General features: G+C 52.7%; 1 protein-coding gene across 1 annotated transcript in view; it reads left to right on the forward strand.

Annotated features, from left to right (window-relative positions):
* Positions 1 to 21,535, forward strand: part of XPNPEP2 (X-prolyl aminopeptidase 2) — a 38,850-nt gene that overhangs the window by 14,331 nt on the left and 2,984 nt on the right. Inside the window, exons 4-19 of the mRNA XM_074963064.1 lie at positions 3,776 to 3,839; positions 5,044 to 5,148; positions 5,598 to 5,684; positions 5,926 to 6,072; positions 6,528 to 6,629; positions 7,305 to 7,386; positions 8,010 to 8,205; positions 9,096 to 9,185; positions 9,316 to 9,425; positions 10,252 to 10,329; positions 10,833 to 10,904; positions 11,194 to 11,254; positions 11,785 to 11,854; positions 15,103 to 15,207; positions 15,812 to 15,871; positions 16,242 to 16,318. Of these exons, the coding sequence (XP_074819165.1) occupies positions 3,776 to 3,839; positions 5,044 to 5,148; positions 5,598 to 5,684; positions 5,926 to 6,072; positions 6,528 to 6,629; positions 7,305 to 7,386; positions 8,010 to 8,205; positions 9,096 to 9,185; positions 9,316 to 9,425; positions 10,252 to 10,329; positions 10,833 to 10,904; positions 11,194 to 11,254; positions 11,785 to 11,854; positions 15,103 to 15,207; positions 15,812 to 15,871; positions 16,242 to 16,318 (1,506 nt within the window). The remainder of the gene's footprint in view (positions 1 to 3,775; positions 3,840 to 5,043; positions 5,149 to 5,597; positions 5,685 to 5,925; positions 6,073 to 6,527; positions 6,630 to 7,304; positions 7,387 to 8,009; positions 8,206 to 9,095; positions 9,186 to 9,315; positions 9,426 to 10,251; positions 10,330 to 10,832; positions 10,905 to 11,193; positions 11,255 to 11,784; positions 11,855 to 15,102; positions 15,208 to 15,811; positions 15,872 to 16,241; positions 16,319 to 21,535) is intronic.

Raw genomic sequence — 21,535 nt, forward strand, 5'->3', positions numbered from 1 at the left:
TCTTGTGTGTCCGGTACTTCCATTCCTTCAATTGATATGCTCATTAGTTCATTCACATGATCAGGCAGAAGGCGACTTCTTTCAAAACACAAAATTCTATTCAATGATGAAAATTCAATATTGAATATATATTGAATCCTTAAGTGAAGAGGACAAGAAGTGTTTGTTAAGACAACTGAAAAAGTACACAGACTGGATTCTTAAAAATCTACAACAGCGACTTCTAGATTCTACTCAACCTCTATGTAGCTTTTACAGCTCTCGGTCCTATAAAACACCGACAGTTGAGTGGAGTGAGGCAGTACAAGCAATGGGGCTGCCATGTGCTCAGGACAGAATAGAGAATTTGAACACAGAGTGGAATACCATATGACAAATGAAGATTTGACTTCAACTTCTTTTTTATCATCACTAGTGGCTTGACCCAATCTTTGTGCTATGTTTCCTGGGATGCAGAAAGTAGGAATTCATCTCTTGTTACTCCCAGTCACAACAGCTACAGTTGAGCGTTCTTTTTCATCATTTAATCATTTTTCATGATTCATTATACCTTCATTACTCAACTTCTGGACTGAAGTCTTTGCTTCTTCCAGTACTTTTTCAATGGATAGCTCTCTGATTGATCCAAATGTAGCTTCTATTGCTGGACAAAGATCTACTACTGTTGTAGCAGATGCCTGGATGGCATCGTTTAATGACCCAAGTGGTTTCAACAGTAGACTTACAAGACAGAGAACGGCAATAGTCTTCTCTGAACGTAGTAGCAAAAGTAATCCACCAGCCTCACTACTTAGATCCATCCCATCTTGGTAGATACTTTCCAAAGCCAGTAACAATGGCTGGAGTAATTTTAAGACAACAGCCAAGAGACAGCGAAAGGATTTTCCCAGTTTGGACTAATTTGAACTTCAGTCCCAGTGTATCTTCTATATCTTCTGTATTTTCCAAGATATTCAGTCTTTTTGGACTCTTGCTGAAAAAAGAATCTAATGAAGACATTAAATCTGTAGCTTTTTTAATGTCTTTTGAAGAGTCTGCAGCTCATACTAGTGCTAGTTGGAGTAGATGGCCTCTGTAGTTTGCATAGGAGAGATTAGGGTTACACTTTTCTCTGAGCAAAGCTTGTACTCCACCATGTCTTCCAGAGAAGTTTGCAGGTCCATCAAATGCACAAGCAGCCATCTGTTTGGGGTCCAAGTGACAAGCATTTAACTCTTCTAAGATGCAGGTTGTCACAGATGCAGCCAATGTGTCTTCTATAACTTGAACATCTAGAAATACATCTACTGGCCTACCACGGACATCAAGATAACATACACAATGACTTAATACTTGATGCCCATTTGCATTTGTGCATTCATCAGCCATGTATGTGAATTTTTTGAATGTGGTGAGAGAGTTCTACACTTTTTCAACTGTTGAGTCTTTCACTGTTGCACCACGTGCTTCTAGCCAGTCAGTTGAGTTTCTTGCAGAAAGATAGTGAGCATTTGCTGGTCTTGTTCAGAACCAGTGTTCAACTTCAGGATGAACAAGTGACAATGCACTTAACATTGGCCTCCAGTTTGTAGTGTGTGGTATCTCTTGCTTAAATAGAAAGTATGATGCCACAGCCATGTTTGTTCGCATGAACTGTGTTGTGTCTCCAGCATTCTTAACAGCCTCATTAACGTTCACCGGTGTCGTCCTTGGTCAGTGGAGACTCAGAGTTCAGAGGTGCTTTCACATGAGTTCACCTCCGAGGTTGGGGGCAAGAAGGCACCTTGCTCATTCCTCCAGCTGCTCACTGTTTGCTCTGGCCACTGTTGTTTGTTGTGCCACTGTTCACTCCATCGATCTGTTACCAATGGCCCTGAGCCGTCACCTTCTGCTGCCACCTGCCACTGTGACCTCTGCGAGTTGGTCTCTTGAGGTTCCACCCAGCTCTCAGTGATTTCAGCTGAGCTCTCAGTGGGGGAACCTCGCTGCTAGTGCAGACTGGGCCGTCTCTTCCACAGAAACCCTGTCCCACAGCAGGTCTCAGCGCTTAGACCTGATTATCAGTGATTTTAGCTGTAGTGGTCACTTAACAGAACAAAAGACTCTCTATGGAGCCTAATCAGCTCTGTCTTTAAACAGTGGAGAGGGGCAGGTCAAATAGTACTTGTGACTCAGGCAGACCATCAAGCCAAACACCTGTCCCCACCCTCTCTCTTGATGCCCTCAATCAGCACAGGCTAAGTACAGTTCTACTGCCCTTTACTCAGACAATAAGAACAACAACATTTCATTACCCCCACATTCAAGTGATTTGTAACCCAACCCCAGCCAAAATCTATCACTTGGGCAACACAGCTCTGTTTGCTGGATACCTAGGTAGATTAGGTGTGAATGCAAATACAATCTGGTCCTGAAGCCTTTCCCCCCAGCCCCCAGCTCATCACTAGCTGTCAGGGAGAGCTCATTTAGACTTTGCTTACAAATCATAATTTGAAATTATTAGATTGGCCAACATCACCGAAATGAATGCACTGGCATTGTCATAAAAAACAACAGCTGTACAAGGAAGCTAGTCTATGTTCATACTTTTCAAATGTATTATACTTTTGCAGATACACGTATGTTATCATACATTTTATATCAGCGGTTCTCAAACTTGTGTACTGGTGACCCCTTTCACATAGCAAGCCTCTGAGTGCAACCCCCCCCCTTATAAATTAAAAACACATTTTTATATATTTAACACCATTATAAATGCTGGAGGCAAAGCGGGGTTTGGGGTGGAGGCTGACAGCTCACGACCCCCATGTAATAACCTCACGACCCCCTGAGGGGTCCTGACCCCCAGTTTGAGAACCCCTGCTTTTTATATGCTTTTAAAGTGTGTACAGTATTAATGTTTCAATTTCAATTCAAATTTCCAAACAATCACTACATTGGCAACACTGCATGTGACTAGTTCACAAAACTGGGGAGGGGGGGTGTTGGGGAATTCAGGGGGGGTGTAGGGAAATCCCTGTCATAGAACAGAATTTGTTAGCACAGAAATCAGTGACTTTCAGCCAAGTCCATCTTGAGGGGAGGGGAGCCTAGAGTCAGGGCTCTGGCCCTCCGCTTGTACCCCAAGACAGCCAACTCGCTTCCAGCTGCCTGGTCCCTGCCCTGCCCGTTGCTCCTCCTCTGGCCTTTGTCTCCCTTTCCGGGCCAAGACTCACCTGATTGCATCCCGCCCCCGGGGTCTCAGGTTATGAAGGGGAGGCCATAGCATCCATGCAGGCAGCTGGAGCAGCCCCCACAAAAGTCACACACCCTTATTCCCACCACCTAGACATTGGTGCAATACACAGGGAAACTCAGGCACACACAGCATTCATGCAAAACAGTAAGACTCACATAGGCTCACATACAACATTAACAAGGGAAAATCCCCACCGCATCACAGGGGGGCAGGCGTGCACTGGCATGGTGTGTCTCTGCATGAGGGGAGTAGGTGTATGCTGTGATGGCGTGTCTCTGCATGGGGGGAAAGGCGTGCATTGTGATGCGTGTCTCTGAGTGATGTGGCAGGCGTGCACTGTGGTGGCGTGTCTTTGTGGGGGGGTAGGCATGTGTGGTGATGGCGTGTCTGCGGGGGGGTAGGCGTGCGCTGTGATGGCGTGTCTCTGTGGGGTGGGGCAGCATGAACTGTGATGGTGTGTCTCTGCATGAGGGAAGTAGGTGTGCGCTGTGATGGCGTCTCTCTGCGTGTGGCAGGGGGCAGGCATGCACTGTCATGCCGTCTCTCTCTGTGTCCCAGAGTGAGTACATTGCTGAGCGGGATGCACGGCTGGCGTGGATTAGTGGCTTCACGGGATCTGCAGGTGAGTGCATCCCCACGGCCTGTCTGCATTCCCGTTCACCTTCCCTGCCCCCACTCGTGGATCCCCCACCCCACAGGCCTCTCTAGCCAGGCTGCACCCTCATTATGCCCCTGGTGGGCCCATCCCCTCCCAGCACCCCCTCCGAACAAGGTGCCTCTCCTTGTGTGCTCTCTCCCTGATCCGCAGGGGGGCCATTCCCACGCCCTGGACACAAAGTCACCAGGCCCCAAGCTCTCCAGCTGACTGCATCCCAGACAGGGTGGGTGGGGGTGGGTGAGACTTAGCTCTGGACAGACCTTCCCCCTCCGTAGCACACAAACCCTGGGTCAGCCAGCCCTTGCGCTCCTTGTTAGCCAGAGAGGGGCTCCGAGCTGCCGAGGGGAAGCCAGCCCATGCACTGCTGAGGCTATGGGGGCCTCCTGGAACCAGCTGGCTGGGTCTGGCTGGGCCATGTCTGGAGGAGGAAGGGGGCTGAGGATGGGCACTGATGGGCAGCGGGCAGAGCCATGGGAACAGGCTCCCCTGCCAGGCTCACTGCATTGAGATTATAGCATCCCTCACTGCAAAGGTGGGCATGTGCTGGTGCAGGGCAAGGAGCCCTGGGGACCGGTGAGCACATCATGGACACCAAGTACTTCCCATGTCCCTGTTGCCCTGGAGGCAGGTGGGAGTCCCAACAAGGAGAAGCCCACGCAGGGGGAGGGGGTAGGTGACCCTTTGAGGTCCCTTCCATCCCTTAGGGGCTGTGGGTCTGCAATCTGCGCCTGCTGGCTGTTGGCACATGGCACCATCCTGCTGCCCACTGCCATCACCGCAGAGGCAGGCTGGGAAGGTGGGTCATTTGTTCTGTGCGAAGCCGCAGAACAGGCCAGCGTGCAGTGCCATGCAAGCCCCTCCCTGCATTAGCAAAAGGGCAAGTGATGCACTAGCCTCTGGGGCTAACGGGTCCCTGCTTGAGTCGCCCACCCCAGCAACTGTCCTGACAAGAGCCCCTCTGGGAGGGGAGGGGCAGTGAGATGTGCCTGCCAGCGGCACCAATTCACAGACTCCTTGGGAGCAAATTCCGTTCCCCACCCCCACAACAGGGCCCCCTCTGGGTCCTCCCTAACCCCCTTGGAAGGGGCATTCCCTCCCCACAGCACCCCCAACTGGCACCACTAGTGTCTGGAACCGGGTTAATGAGCCTTCTCCTCCCCTGTCTCAGGGACTGGGGTGGTGACAATGAAGAAGGCGGTTCTGTGGACAGACAGTCGGTACTGGACCCAGGCTGAGCGCCAGATGGACTGCAACTGGGAGCTGCAGAAGACAAGTCAGTAGCCACAATGGGCAGGGAGATTGTGCCAAGCCCGACCTCTGCTGCCCACTCCAGTCCCAGAGCCGCCTTCAGTCTCAGGGCCTCAGCGGCCTTTCTGTGCCCAGATGCTGCCATGAGTGCCCAGCGCTGGGGAGTCCCAGGACCATGAGCCCAGCCTCTCACTGCAGAGCCCTGGTCTCCAGAGCTGCAGGCAAACCCGGCCTGGCACACAACAGCACCTGGTACCATGAGGCTGCCAGTTTAGCAGTGACTCAGAGCCCTGGGCTCCTGGCAGAACCAGCTTGGCAGCCCATCAGCTATGGACACTCAGAGCTGTGAGCCTTTCTCCAGGCATGGCACACACAAGCCACCTGAGCTCTCCGTACCGGGCCCTGCTCCCCCTTCCCAGCCTGCCCATCCCCCGCCAGAACCCGCGTGCCACTGTGCTGTGCCCTGTCTTGCAGTCTGGACTGATACCATTGGCGAGTGGCTGCTCCAAGAGATTCCCGCTGGCGAGAACATTGGACTGGATCCCTTCCTCTTCTCCATCGGTATCACCCCTGCTCCCTGTGTCTCCTACCTGCCCCGAGGAGCCAAGCCTCCATCCCCCCATTCCACTCCACAGTACCTGCCCTCTAAGGCCTAGGACATGGGGCGGGGGGCTTAACACTGCAGCCCAGCTCCCATTGCCCTGGCTCTCCCCCCTGAAACCTTGGCCGGAGCAGTGCCTGTGGAGGGCGCAGAAGACTGACCATACCTTTGAGCCTAACTGACAGCTGCATCCCTTCTCAGATCTCTGGAACAGTTATGCCCGCGTTCTGCAGGGTTCCAGCAGGACCCTGGTTCCCATCGAGGACAACCTTGTGGACCTGGTTTGGGGCACGCAGCGGCCTCCTTTGCCCACCAGCAAGATCTACCTGCTGCCAGAGACCTTCACGGGTAGGTACTTGCTCCCTGCGGGTAGGTGTGGCGTGTGAGCCCATTCCCTGGCGCCCCCTGCTGGTGACACTGGAGAGCAACCACCTGCATGCCGCTGGGCATGCTGGGATGTCGGCGGCGTGTACCTGTTCGTGCTGATGGAGGGCAAATGTCTAAGTGCCACGCACACAGCTGGCCCCAGGGAGGTGCCTGTGCTCCCCGGAGCTCTCCAGATGTTTTGGGCTCCCCTGGCGGAGTCTGGCTGGGCTGGGTCAGGCTGGGAGGTCCTTGGATTGCTCACCGAGGGCACAGCATTTCTGGGAGGCTGCGGAGAGAGTCCTGGCCAGCCCCGAGCCCTCTGCCAGGGCAGGCTTTGGAGGAACGAATGGTCTCCAGCAGGGCAGGGATGAGCCAGGGGCTCGCATGGGGCCCTGCGTGTACCTGACTCTCATGCCCAACCCCCCCTGTCCTTTCAGGCAGCACCTGGCAGGAGAAAGTGTCCGGGATCCGGAGGCAGATGGAGCAGCATTACAGGAGCCCCACGGCAGTGCTGCTGTCGGCTCTAGAGGAGACAGCCTGTGAGCGCTGTGGCCCAGGACCATCCTGCCACTGCACCCTCCCTACCATGGCCTCAGCCCACACCCCTGGCTTCTCGCCGGCAGCCCTGGTGTCCAAGGCCCCCAGCACCACCCCCCCAGTGCCCTCAGACCCTCCCAGCCCCCAACAGCCAATCCTGTGCCCTCAGTGCCCCTCAGACCCTCCCAGCCCCCCAACAGCTCCCCAGTGCCCTCAGCACCCCTCAGACCCTCCCAGCACCTGAACAGCCCCCAGTGCCCTCAACACCTCTCAGACCCTCCCAGCCCCCCAACAAACCCCCAGTGCCCTCAACACCTCTCAGACCCTCCCAACCCCCCAACAAACCCCCCAGTGTCCTCAGCACCCCTCAGACCCTCCCAGCATACCAACAGCTGCCCCCAGTGCCCTTAGCACCACTCTGAGCAGCTTCCCTGCTGGGCATCCCACACCAAGCCGAGACTGCCTGCCCGGCCTGGCTGTTCACTGTTACGGGGTGAGATCAGGGCCCCTTGTGCTGGGCACTGTTCACCCATCCCAACAGATGGCACCACTCTAGTGTCACTTTGTGCCCATACCCTCTGCCAGCACTGCCCCAGGAACCCAGCGGGGAGCAACACTAGGGCAGGGCAGGCAACCTGGTGCACAAGGGAGGGTCTATAACACCTTTGTTCCTACAGGGCTCTTCAACCTCCGAGGAGATGACATCTCGTACAACCCTGTCTTCTACTCCTACGCACTGCTGACCACATCAGACATTAGGTACAGAGCAGCTCCCCATCCCCAGCACATCCCCTGGGGCCCGGGCTTGCTCCCTGAGCCCCTCTGAGCCTCAGCACATCCCCTGTGGACTGGCCCTCGGCTTCCCCAGCCCCTCTGAGCCCCAGCATGTCCTCTAGGTACCTGTCTAGCTCCCCCAGCCCCTCTGAGACCAAGAGTGTCCCCCAGGGATCAGACTGGCTCCCCCAGCTCCTCTGAGCCCCAGCATTTCCCCCAGGGACTGTACCAGCTGCCCCATCCCCTCTGAGCCCGTGAATCCTCCAAGGACTGGCCCCACATCCCCAATCCCTCTGAGCCCCAGTACATTCCTGGGTACCAGATCGGCTCCCCACCCCCTTTGAGCCCAAGCATATCTCCTGGGCACCAGCTCCCCCACATCCTCTGAGCCCCCTCATGTCCCCCAAGAACTGGCTCTCCACTTCCTCTGAGCCCCAGTGCGTCTTCTGGGGACTGGGCCGGCTCCCCAATCCCCTTTGGGCTCTCTTCCCAGTGTTCAGGCTCCAGCCCCACTCCCTCCCCAGCCCTGGTCTAGGGTGCTGGCCCCGCTGCTGCTGGACAGTGGTGGAGGCCACAGCTGAGCCCAGCCCGGTGCTCCTTCCCCCCAGTCTGTTTGTGGACAGCAGCCGCCTGAGCATGGAGGCGCTGCAGTCCCTGAAAGCACAGTGCCCGGGGCCCCTGTGTGTGCAGGTGGAGGAGTATGACCAGGTGCGAGCCAGGGTCCAGGCCTATGCCCAGGGAGACGTCCGGGTCTGGATCGGGACGGAATACACTACCTATGGGCTCTACGGAGTGATCCCCCAGGTGAGCGCCGGCCCCAGCCCTCCCAGTACCAAGGGGATATGCCTTTGCCACCTCCTCTCTTCTGCGTCTGCAGGTCAGGCTGAGCCAGCCCCGGGCTGGGAGTGGCTTTGGCTAATCTGCCTGTGTGAGGGGCATCAGGGGTAGCATTACCCATGTAAGGAGCTGGCATGCAAGGAGGGGACAGCAGTGATGTGCCTGAGTGTGCAAAGCGGGGGGGGGGGGAAGAGGCCCAGCATGTGCAAGAGAAGGGGGGTTAGGCCCCGGGTATGTGAGGGAATGGGGGGGTGAGAGGCCCCATGAGTGTGAGGGGAGGGAGTGAGAGGCCCAGTGTGTGTGAAGGGAAGGGGGTTGAGAGGCCCTGGATGTGTGAGGGGAGGTGGTTGAGAGGCCCTGGACATGTGACGGGAGGGGGCTGAGTGGTCCTGTCTGTGCAAGAGGAAGTGGGTTGAGAAGCCCTGGGTGCATGAGGGGAGGGGATTGAGAGGCCCTGGGTATGTAAGGGGAGGGGGAGTGAGAGGCTCCGGGTGTGAGGGGAGGGGGTTGAGAGGCCCTGGGTGTGCAAGGGAAGGGGGTGAGAGGCCCCATGTGTGCAAGGGAAGGGGGGTTGAGAGGCCCCAGGTGTGCGAGAGGAGGGGTTGAGAGGCCCTCGGTGTGTGACTCGCCACCCATGCCCCCCCACCTGCTCCCCCAGAAACCAGCCAGTTCTTCTGCCAGGTGGTAAGTGCAGGGCCTGGAGCCGCCACCGGCCCCAGCTGGGCTGCTGTGTGCCAGCAGTTCAGGGGAATAGCCGTCCCCCTGCTCCCAGCACGCACAGGGCACTCAGGGGCAGCGTGGCTGGCAAGCCTCGCTCCTCTGGCCGGCTGACACCCGGCCCATCCTGCCCATTGCAGGACAAGCTTGTGGAAAGCAGCTACTCCCCCGTGATGATGACCAAGGCAGTGAAGAACGCCAAGGAGCAGGCGCTGCTGAGAGTGGCCCACGTAAGTGCTGGCAGGAGCTGGCTCTCCCTCTGCAGAGGGGCTGGCCCGGAAGGGGGGACTGGCTGACATGGGGAAGGGCCTGGTGCTTCTCTCACCTGGGAGAGTCAGGCTCCTGGTGGGTTGCCCCCAGGTGCGGGATGCCGTGGCCGTGATCCAATACCTGCTCTGGCTGGAGAAGAACGTTCCCAAGGGGTCGGTGGATGAATTCTCCGGCGCTCGCTATGTGGACAAGCTGCGAAGGTCAGTATGAGCGTGACCCTTGCCTGGGCTCCAGCCTGGCAATTCCCACTCCCGCCCCTATGGGACATTGACTGGGCCACAGGCCTTGTGGGAGATGGGATCCATGGGGCAGGATCTGGCTCTGGGGCCCATGCTCCCCACGAGCCCTTAGTGACCAGAGAGGAGTCGCTCTGTGTTGTTGACCCTGTCGGTGAGCCGGGCATGGCCACGGCCACACAGGGATGCCTGCAGACCCCTGTGCCCTGCTAGGCAGCGCCGCATGGAGAGCGGGCAGGGCAAGCATTAGGGTGCCCATGGCCAGCATTCCACTGGCCGGGTTTATATAGATCAGCAGTGCCCCCTAGTGGTGAGGCGATGTTGAAGTCTGATGGTGTCCTAGAGCCGAGCACTGGAAGAAAGAGGCTGATCACCTTTCCATTCCCTGGCAGCTACACACCGCCTGAGGGGAGAGCAGGCTCCAGGAAGCTGTGTGGGGGGGAGATGGTCAGGGTGAGCCCCAGCCTGCTGTGTCCTCCCTTCCCCAGACCACCCCCCAGACTGGGAACCAAGAGGAAGAAGCAATGCATGGCTCGGTGGGGAGGGGGATGGGGGGGGAGGGGGGAGACCAGAGAACCAATTGCCAGGGTCCAGCTAGATTACACTTCCTCACACTCCAGCTGCACCCTCTCCAGGGCTTGCTCTGACCCCTCCTGGGTCTGTAGGGCACAACCATGTCCCCTGCCCTCCCAATCCCTGGAGGCAGCCACACTGCCCCCTCCTCACCCCCAGGGGCCTGGCTGCACAGTCTCATCCCTCCCCCATTCCCGGGCTCCTTTCTCCTTTCCAGAGAGAAGGAGCACTGCAGGGGCACCAGCTTTGAGACCATCTCTGCCAGCGGGCTCAACGCAGCACTCGCCCACTACAGGTACCAGCGGAGCAGCCTCTCCAGGGACGGGATCAGTGCCGCTGGGACAGGCCCTGGTGCCCTCCACAACCGGGACCTCCCCCACACTCACTGCCCATGGGACCAGGAATCTTTCAGCCAGCAGGGCAGGAGACAGAACTGCCCCAGGAGCTGGGCCCAGGTAGTGGGGCTCCCTGCCCTAGAGAGGGGAGCCAGCTGCAGCCCTCTCAGAGCTGAATGCCATGCTCCTCTCAGCTCCCCACTGCACACATGGCACGTGGGGGGCCCTGCTGCTGCATGGTGGGGTGCTCCAATGCTGTGGTGAGGAGGGGGGGCATTCTTGGGGGAGGGGACCTGCAGAGCTTTCCCATTTCTATCTGTTGCTCCAGGCCCTCGGACTGGCCCGCCGTAGCATGTGAGCACGTATGTGAGTGTACGCAAGCATGTACACGAGGGGGCTGTCGGGGTGTCCGCTGGGGTTGTTAGCGGAATCTCTTGGTTACTGTGGGGTTTTTCCCTTTCAGTCCATCCAACATCAGCAGCCGAAAGTTGTCTGTGGATGAAATGTACCTGTCGGACTCCGGAGGGCAATATCTGTGCGTATGGCCTGGCCTCATGTTCATGCTGCCCCAGCTCTGTCCCCACAAGAACAGCACTAACCATGTCCAGAAACAGGCAAACCATGGTGGTTGCACTGAGCCGCCTTCCCCCAGGGTGTACCCAGCCCAGTGCCCCTCCGGTCCCACAGCGGGCAGGAGGACAGACAGGAGCTGCTCTGCCCTCCAGCAGAGGGACCGGCTCCGTGCTCTGCAGGCGGGGAGTCCCAGGCTCACAAAGTCATGGCACGGCTCCTGGGGATGCTGCTGACTTTTCCTTCTGCTGCAGGGATGGAACCACGGATATAACCCGGACTGTCCACTGGGGAGAGCCCACCCCTTTCCAGAAGGTACTGAGCATGCCCCTATGTGGACCCCTTGCCCTTGGCCTGTGGCTGGGTCCCAGGCACCATCTGCCACAGTCCTGGACTGATGTGCATCTCTCATGGCGGAGATGGCAAGGGCTCCCCACTCCCTGCCTGTGTCAGTAATAAGGGCCCTCTCCTCTTTCCATCCCTTGGCTCCCAGACACCAGCCCCTGGAGGGCCAAGAGGCAGCAGGACAGGACAGCACCCTGTTCAACTCCACAGCCAGCTTGAGTTTCACAGCCACGGTAACACCACACCTTGAGACTTGAGACTTCATGGCGCCAGCTGGGACATGCCCACCTTCCCCTGCTACAGAAACACAGGCCCCACCACCTAGCTAGAGGAGAGTCTCCATTAGCTGCTAGCAGTCATAGGGCCCACAGCGGAGCAATTCTGATGCCATGCAGAAGAGGGGTTGTGGGTCTGCATGGACACCCTGCCCCCTTGCATTGCCATCACTGCAGCCATGACAAGTGCTGCAGGTGGCCCCTGACTTGTTCTGTCCCATGCAGGAAGCATACACACGAGTGCTGATGGGAAACATCGACCTGGCCAGGCTTGTCTTCCCCTCCGAAACGTCAGGTAGGTGCCAAGCTGGGGACAGCCCTGCCCTGGGATCACTGGCTGCGCCCCATGCTGAGAACAAGGCCGGGGAGAACCTGAGAGTCAGTGCTCTGGGGCATAGTTGGCTTTTCAGATGGATCAACCCACCCAAGAGCCCTGGCATCTCAGTGGTGCTTGATCCAGGTGTTTTCTGTTGATGAGGGTTCCCTGGGGTTTTTGGTCTGTTACCCATGTAAATTAATTCAGTCCACAGAGATCTGAGAAAGTTCTCACATGCCCATGTTCTTGCCAGGCCCTCCTTTTCAATCTGTGCCTGCCATTTTTCTGCTTCTGTAAGTGTGAGAGAGCAAAATGCAACTGGCTTCCACTCAGAGCCATGTTGTGGCAATAGTACCCCACCTAGGCTGTAGCTTGTTTGCATCCGCACCGAGCATTGTGAGCACATCATAGTACGTGAGAACTGGAGCTGTTGAGATCATTTCTTTTACCTTTTTAAAGGCAATTTCTTGGTTTGGCCCCCACAGCCAAGATGTATTGGACTTTAACAGTTCAGTCGGAGGTTTTGTCTCTGCAGAAGGGTCTTGTAGGTATTGACCAGGGCAATGTACCATCCCCAGTACTCGTCTCAGTTCTGGTACGTTCGTTGGTGCATTCTATTCTCCAATTGGTTCTACTTTCTCAGGGCTAGGACTGATTCCATCTTTGTTTATTGTCTGTCCCAAAATTTTGATTTAGGGTAGGTGAAAATGCACTTTTCCTTGTTTAGCTTCAGTCCAGAGTGACTGATTAGGCTGAGACCTTGGTTGCGGGATTTGTTGTGTTCTCCTATCGAAGACCCATAATGACATCCATGAAACCTACAGCTCCATTTGTGTTTGTTAGCAGTTCTGCCATCTTTCTTTGGAAACTTTCAGGTGCACTGGGAATCCCACAAGGTAACATTCAAAAGCAAAGTCCCCCAAAGGGTGTGATCAGTGAAGTCAGTTTAGCACTTTCTTTGGCTAAAGGAACTGGCCAGAATCTGCTCGAGGCATTCAGCTTGGAGAATACTATACCTCCTTTCACTTTGAGGGGGAAGTTACCCAGTGCTGGAAGTTGGGTTACAGACGTCCGGGTTTCCCTGGACACAGCCTCTTTTTTGATTCTCCTTTCTCTGTCTGGGGGGGATTTTAAAAATAACAGGCAATGTCCGGGGGTTTTGCAGAGCAGACAAGCAGCAGCTCAGAAAGAGCCTCGATTGGTCCGCTTTCCGATTGGTCCCTCCTCTGCATCTGCAGCTGATTGGTCCATTCCCCTGCAAGCCACAGCTGCTGGATCCTGCCCACCCAGGCGGGCTCCTAGCCCTGGGGAGGGGGTCCTGCAGGGAGGCGCTGACTGACGTCTGTTGCTGCATCCTGGGCTTGTGCCAGCTGCCCTGCCACCGTGACAGGGAGTGACACTGCCCCTCACCTCCAGTGAGTACCCCCGCTGCAGGTACCCCCTTCAGCACCCCCAACTGTACCCCATCTCCAGCTCCCCCTTCCCCTCCAACACCTCCCCTCTGGCAGTGTCCTCTTTTTGGGAACCTGAAATATGGTAACCCTAGTTGGGAGGATATATGTTTCTCTTACAACTGCTTCACTGAGTCTCTTAAGATCCACAACGATTTTTTTTTTTTCATTTTTCTTTGTACCACTGGAGCACACCATGCTGTTGGTTCAGAGATTTTCTGGTTTAATCCAATCTACTCTATTCTCTTTAACTCAGTTTCCACTCTATGAAGTAACGGGATGGGAATCCTGTGATCTGTACGTACACTGTATGGTTCAGCATAGTCTCTTAAGGTTATTTGTACTGGATCCCCTTTCAGAAGTCCAATATCACCAAATAGTCCATCGAGTTCTTTCACCTTCCTCACTAGGCCCATCCTGGCAGCTATGCTGCGGCTGAGAAGGCTGCTGGTCTGTGGTCCTTTCTTCACATGTGCACTCTGAATGCAAAGCTTTTGTCTTTGTAAGTTGTTTCGGTGGGGGACTGGCCCATGCAGTTCTGAATCCCTCCAGGGCTAGACAGGTTTTTGTCCGTCTCTTCTGAGATGACTGACTTCAGTTCCTGAGTCAAGTTTAAAATCAATAGTCTTGCTATGAATATTCAATTTCACTGCTTTGGTGCTGTCCATATCTTGTGCCTGTATTGAATCTTTTGCCTCTGGCTGGACATGCATCATCTCTTGGGATAGGACTTTTTCCACACCTAATGCATGCAGGCTGGAATTTATCCCTCTGGAGTTCTCTCTTCTTGCCTCAGGAGTTTTATGGTAATGGCTTTTAGTGCTCTCAAGTGTCTGTTTACAGTGTCTAAGCTAGTTTCAGGTTTCTGAAGGTGCTCCAGCCTTTTGTTCTGCTGTTTGACTAGTTCAGAGTACTTTGTTATCCATAGCTACAGCTAGTCGTCTTCAGTTGTAGCTGCTGTGAAAGATTTTTATATGTTACTCCCATAATCAGCTTGTCTCTGATATTTTCATGTTTTGCAGTTCCAAAATCACAGTTTTCAGCCTATGCATGCAAAGCTCTTATAAAACATCCACCATTTCCCCCTGGTCCTTGAATTCTCTAGTGAAAATGTGGTTTTTCATGAGCCACATTTCTCTGAGGCATAAAGTATGCATCAAATATAGCCAGAGCCCTTTCCTTGTCAGCTTTGTGACTGGCTTCAGTAAAGTCAAAGGATTTAAAGATATGCTCTGCCTGCTTCCCCACAGCGTAAATTAAAGTTTAATAATAAATAAATGTGTAGCAATTGGAAATCTTCCAAAATATTGCTTCCAGTCTGTCCCTTTGTCAAAGCTGAAGTTCTCAGGGGCATTGAAGTGTGGCATGTTGATGAGATCCTGCAACCTTTCTTCCTTTTTCCCTTCTGTTTGCAACCTTTGCTGCTTTGTTCCTTCTGTTTGTTCTCCTCTGGCATTAGTTTACTTCTGACACTATGTCATGTACTTCCTGTACATAGCAGCAGGGCTGCTTCTAGCAGGTCAGGCTTCTGTACCAGCTATTGACTGACCACAGAAATTCCTTCCCAGAGAGAGAGACACAGCAGACCTGGTCACTGTAAGATCCTTTAATGCTCTGCCACGTATGGCTAAGGTTAGCTTAAACGAGGTAGTACACACACACCGACACCCAATGGGTGAACAGTATAATACAGTTTAGCATTCTGCTATGCAGGCAGGTGCACTGGGGATGGGCATGGCTTCTTCTCTGAGGACTTCTTGGCTTTTTGTGTTTCAGGGAGAGTGGTTGAGGCCTTCGCACGCCGAGCCTTGTGGGAGGTTGGACTCAACTATGGCCACGGGACTGGCCATGGCATCGGCAATTTTCTGTCTGTCCATGAGTGTAGGTGCTCTGCTGGTTGCCTGTCCCCAAGGGAAACACCACAAGGGCCTGTGCCCCCTTGGCTCTCACCCCCACCCCTGGGAGTTTGGACTGGACAGGCACAGGGGAGCTGCGCCAACAGCTCTCCCTCACCCTGTCTCCCTGCTCCCATTGCTAGGCCAGTATCTGTGATACAGGTGCCCTATGCCCACCAAGAATTCTCAATCCCCTGCTGGCAACTGGATGCCCCACACCCGCCCAGTGACTTCGTCATGGCCCCAGGGAGCACAGCACCTCTCATCACAGGGTCTGAAGGATACTAATGGCTGGGCAGTGTGGCAGCTCAGCCTGCTGGATGCCTGGCTGGCTCAAGAGGCCCAGCAGAGGGAATCGTCTGGGGGTGCCAGGGGGTGAAGGGTTGCTAAGCAGGCTGGGCTCTGGGTAGATGCACGATAAGCACAGGTCCCCAGGCCCTATGCGTGTGGAAGGTGCAGCCCGTGGAAGGTGCAGCCCCCCTATCCACTAGACCCTGCTTATGGAGGAGGGAGAGGATGTCTCCAGTCTCTGGGCTCATCCTGCTCCAGCATCCAGAAGGAGAAATAAACTTGGCATCTTCTCTCGGCAGGGCCAGTGGGATTCCAGTCCAACAACGTGCCCTTGGTCAAAGGGATGTTCACGTCCATAGGTATGCATGTCCCTCACAACCCCTGTACCGGGCACTTCCAGTACCCCTGTGCTCCGAGACATGGGCTCTTGTGCCTTCTACTCTCAGGCAGCATCGCCCTTCATGAAATCCCCCAGACCCCATGCCTCCATGACATGACATGCATCCAGGACCCCATGGCAGTCCTGGGCACTTGCCAGGGCTAAGGGGTGGGGGGTAGTGCTGTGGGACAGGGCCCTGGTGTCTAGCTTGTGGCCTGGAGGTATTTGGGGAAGTGGGAATCATGCAGCTGGAGCTCTGTGATCCCAGGGGTGTGAGAGAGACCCCAGTTACAGCGTGACAGGGTTGTCAGGGCTCTGGATTCACTGGCCTCCCTGTGTCTGCTCCCCAGAGCCCGGTTATTACCAGGAGGGTGAGTTTGGAATCCGCATTGAAGACGTGGCACTGGTGGTGGAAGCTCAGACCAAGGTGATTAATCTTCCTCACCCCTGATGGGACAGGCCTTGCTGACGCATCACTGGTCGGCAGCCACCTTCCCTTCCCCTCCTTCCCCGCACTTTCTCCCTCAATTCTAGAGGGCTGGGCCAGACTTGGAGCCCAGGTGAGGGTAAAGGGATTTGAGGGCTTAGCCAAGTGACAGCTGGTGACAGTTCATAAGAACATAAGAAAGGCCATACTGGGTTAGACCAAAGGTCCATCCAGCCCAGTATCCTGTCTACCGACAGTGGCCAGTGCCAGGTGCCCCAGAGGGAGTGAACCTAACATGTAATGATCAAGTGATCTCTCTCCTGCCATCCGTCTCCACCCTTTGACAAACAGAGGCTAGGGACACCGTTCCTTACCCATCCTGGCTAATAGCCATTCATGGACTTAACCTCCATGAATTTATCCAGTTCTCTTTTAAACCCTGTTATAGTCCTAGCCTTCACAACCTCCTCAGGCAAGGAGTTCCACAGGTTGACCGTGCGCTGAGTGAAGAAGAACTTCCTTTTATTTGTTTTAAACCTGCTACCCATTAATTTCATTTGGTGGCCCCTAGTTCTTATATTATGGAAACAAGTAAATAACTTTTCCTTATTCACTTTCTCCACACCACTCATGATTTTCAAAAAAAGAAAAGGAGTTCTTGTGGCACCTTAGAGACTAACCAATTTATTTGAGCATAAGCTTTCGTGAGCTACAGCTCAGCTCACGAAAGTTTATGCTCAAATAAATTGGTTAGTCTCTAAGATGCCACAAGTCCTCCTTTTCTTTTTGCGAATACAGACTAACACGGCTGCTACTCTGAAACTCATGATTTTATATTCCTCTATCATATCCCCCCTTAGTCTCCTCTTTTCCAAGATGAAAAGTCCTAGCCTCTTTAATCTCCCTCATATGGGACCAGTTCCAAACCCCTAATCATTTTAGTTGCTCTTTTCTGAACCTTTTCTAATGCCAGTATAGCTTTTTTGAGATGAGGGGACCACAGCTGTACTCAGTATTCAAGATATGGGCATACCATGGATTTATATAAGGGCAATAAGATATTCTCCGTCTTATTCTCTATCCCTTTTTTAATGATTCCTAACATCCTGTTTGCTTTTTTGACTGTCTGCCGCTGCACACTGCGTGGATGTCTTCAGAGAACTGTCCACGATGACTCCAAGATCTTTCTCCTGATTAGTTGTAGCTAAATTAGCCCCCATCATATTGTAATAATGGGGTTATTTTTTCCAATGTGCATTACTTTACATTTATCCACATTAAATTTCATTTGCCATTTTGTTGCCCAATCAATTAGTTTTGTGAGATCTTTTTGAAGTGCTTCACAGTCTGCTTTGGCCTTAACTATCTTGAGCAGTTTAGTATCTTCTGCAAACTTTGCCACCTCACTGTTTACCCCTTTCTCTAGATCATTTATGAATAGGTTGAATAGGATTGGTCATAGGACTGGCCCTTGGGAAACACCACTAATTACCCCTCTCCATTCTGAAAATTTACCATTTATTCCTACACTTTGTTCCCTGTCTTTCAACCAGTTCTCCATCCATGAAAGGATCTTCCCTCTTATCCCATGACAACTTAATTTACGTAAGAGCCTTTGGTGAGGGACCTTGTCAAAGGCTTTCTGGAAATCTAAGTACACTATTTCCACTGGATCCCCCTTGTCCACATGTTTGTTGACCCCTCAGAGAACTCTAATAAATTAGTAAGACATGATCTCTCTTTACAGAAACCATGTTGACCTTTGTGCAACAATTTATGTTCTTCTATGTGTCTGACAATTTTATTCTTTACTACTGTTTCAACTAATTTGCCCGGTACTGATGTTAGACTTACTGGTGTGTAATTGCCAGGATCACCTCTAGAGCCCTTTTTAAATATTGGCGTTACATTAGCTGTCTTCGAGTCATTGGGTACAGTAGCTGATTTAAGAGACAGGTTACAAACCATAGTTAATAGTTCTGCAATTTCACATTTGAGTTCTTTCAGGACTCTTGGGTAAATGCCATCTGGTCCCGGTGACTTGTTACTGTTAAGTTTCTCAATTAATTCCAAAACCTCCTCTAGTGTCATTTTAATCTGTGACAATTCCTCAGATTTGTCACCTACAAAAGACAGCTCAGGTTTGGGAATCTCCCTAACATCCTCAGCTGTGAAGACTGAAGCAAAGAATTCATTTAGTTTCTCTGTGACTTTATCGTCTTTAAGTGCTCCTATCTCGATCATCCAGGGGCCTCACTGGTTGTTTAGCAGGCTTCCTGCTTCTGATGTACTTAAAAAACATTTTGTTTTTACCTTCTGAGGTTTTGGCTAGCTGTTCTTCAAACTCCTTTTTGGCTTTTTTTATTACATTTTTACATTTAATTTGGCAGTGTTTATGCTCCTTTCTATTTACCTCACTAGGATTTGACTTCCACTTTTTAAAAGATGCCTTTTTATCTCTCACTGCTTCTTTTACATGGTTGTTAAGCCACGGTGGCTCTTTTTTATTTCTTTTACTGTGTTTTTTAATTTGGGGTATACATTTAAGTTGAGCCTTTATTATGGTGTCTTTGAAAAGTGTCCATGCAGCTTGCAGGGATTTCACTCTAGTCACTGCAAAAAGAACAGGAGGACTTGTGGCACCTTAGAGACTAACACATTTATTTTAGTCTCTAAGGTGCCACAAGTCCTCCTGTTCTTTTTGCAGATACAAACTAACACGGCTGCTACTCTGAAACTCTAGTCACTGTCCCTTTTAATTTCTGTTTAACTAACCTCCTCATTTTTGCATAGTTCCCCTTTCTGAAATTAAATGCCACAGTGTTGGGCTGTTGAGGTGTTCTTCCCACCACAGGAATGTTAAATTTTATTATATTATGGTCACGGTTTCCAAGCGGTCCTGTTATAGTTACCTCTTGGACCAGATCCTGCTCTCCACTCAGGACTAGATCGAGAGTTGCCTCTCCCCTTGTGGGTTCCTGTACCAGCTGCTCCAAGAAGCAGTCATTTAAAGTATCGAGAAATTTTGTCTCTGCATTTTGTCCTGAGGTACACGTACCCAGTCAATATGGGGATAATTGAAACCCCCCACTATTATTGAGTTTTTTTATTTTGATAGCTTCTCTAATCTCCCTTAGCATTTCATCGTCACTATCACTGGCCTGGTCAGGTGGTCGATCATAGATCCCTACTGTTATATTCTTATTAGAGCATGGAATTACTATCCATAGAGATTCTATGGAACATGTGGATTCATTTAAGATTTTTATTTCATTTATTCTACATTTTCTTTCACATATAGTGCCATTCTCTCCCCCCCACCCCGCATGACCTGTTCTGTCCTTCCGATATATTTTGTACCGTAGAATGATTGTGTCCCATTGATTGTCCTCACTCCATGAGGTTTCTGTGATGCCTATTATAGCAATATCTTCCTTTAACAGGAGGCACTCTAGTTCACCCATCTTATTATTTAGACTTCTAGCATTTGTGTACAAGCACTTGAAAAACTTGTCACTGTTTATTTGTCTGCCCTTTTCTGATGTGTCAGATTCTTTATGTGAATGTTTCTTGTCTGATCTGGCCCATACTTTGTGCTCTTTCATTCCCTCCTCCTGACTAAACCCTAGAGAATCTCTATCAATAGACTCTCCTCTAAGAGAAGTCTCTGTCCGATCCACGTGCGCCTCTGCAGCAATAGGCTTTCCCCCATCTCTTCGTTTAAAAACTGCTCTGCAACCTTTTTAATGTGAAGTGTCAGCAGTCTGGATCCACTTTAGTTTAGGTGGAGCCCATCCTTCCTGTATAGGTTCCCCCTATCCCCAAAGATTCCCCAGTTCCTAAAAAATCTAAACCCCTCCTCTCTACACCATCGTCTCATCCACGCATTGAGACTCTGAAGCTCTGCCTGCCGACCTGGCCCTGCGCGTGGCACTGGAACCATTTCTGAGAACGCCACCACAGAGGTCCTGGATTTCAGTCTCTTTCCTAGCAGCCTAAATTTGGCCTCCAGGACGTCTGTCTCTCCTACTCTTCCCTACGTCATTGGTACCTACATGTACCACGACCACCGGCTCCTCCCCAGCACTACACATAAGTCTACCTTCGCACCAGGCAGGCAAGTCACCATACGGTTCTCCCGGTCATCACAAACCAGCTATCTATGTTTCTAATGATCGAATCTCCCATTACTAACACCTGCCTTTTCCTAATGACTGGAGTTCCCTCCCCCGGTGAGGTAACCTCAATGCGAGAGGATACCCCAACGTCATCTGGAAGGAGGGTCCCAACTATGGAAAGGTTTCCCTCTCTTCCCGTTGACTACTCTCCTTCTCTGGGCCTTTCATCCTCCTTAATAGCTGTCTGACCGGAGGTGGGACAAATCTACAGTGTCCCGGAAAGCCTCATCAACATACCTCTCTGCCTCCCTTAGCTCCTCCATTTCCGCCACCCTGGCCTCCAAAGCCCGTTCATGGTCTCTGAGGGCCAGGAGCTCCTTGCACCGAATGCACACATACGCCACCCGCCCACAGGGCAGGTAATCATGCATGCTACACTGAGTGCAATAAACAGGATAGCCCCCACTCTGCTGCTGGGCTTCTGCCTGCATTTTCTCCTACAGTTACCTAGGTTAATGATAGGGTTTTTGTTTAAATCAAGAAGTTTTGATTATAGTTTAGTGTAAAGGTTTTAAAGAATGGCAAGTGTACCTTGCCCCCTTCCCACTCCCCTTCCAAAGTCCCTCTCCAAACTCCCTGTTAGCGGCCCCTGTTTGCAAAGCTCCCTGGTTGTTTGCTCACTGCTTTATGAGTTCCCTACCAGATGCTTAGCAATGGCTCGGGGAAGGGTGTGTGAGGCCAGAGATGTCTAAGAGATCTTCTCTAGGAATTATTCTGGGGTAGTTCTCTGGCCTGTGCTATACAGGGAGTCAGACTGGATGGTCACAATGGTCCCTTCTGGCCTTGGAGTCTATGAGACTCTGAACACACAGGAGATTGAGTCTGTACTTATTCATGTTCTTGGGCAGATCATCAAAGAGCTCAACTTGCTGGCTGCAGGATCAGCATGGCCTGGCTGTGTGTGCTGGGGTCTGGGTGGGGCAGAGGGACCCAGCTGCGCATGCTGGCGTCTGGGTGGGGGCAGTGGGGCCTGGCTGTGTGTCCCGGGGTCTGTGTGGCAGGATGGGGCCCTGTAGCGTGTGTGCAAAATGACAGCCCT

This window comes from Natator depressus, chromosome 9 (assembly GCF_965152275.1).
Source record: "Natator depressus isolate rNatDep1 chromosome 9, rNatDep2.hap1, whole genome shotgun sequence".
Lineage (NCBI taxonomy): Eukaryota > Metazoa > Chordata > Testudines > Cheloniidae > Natator > Natator depressus.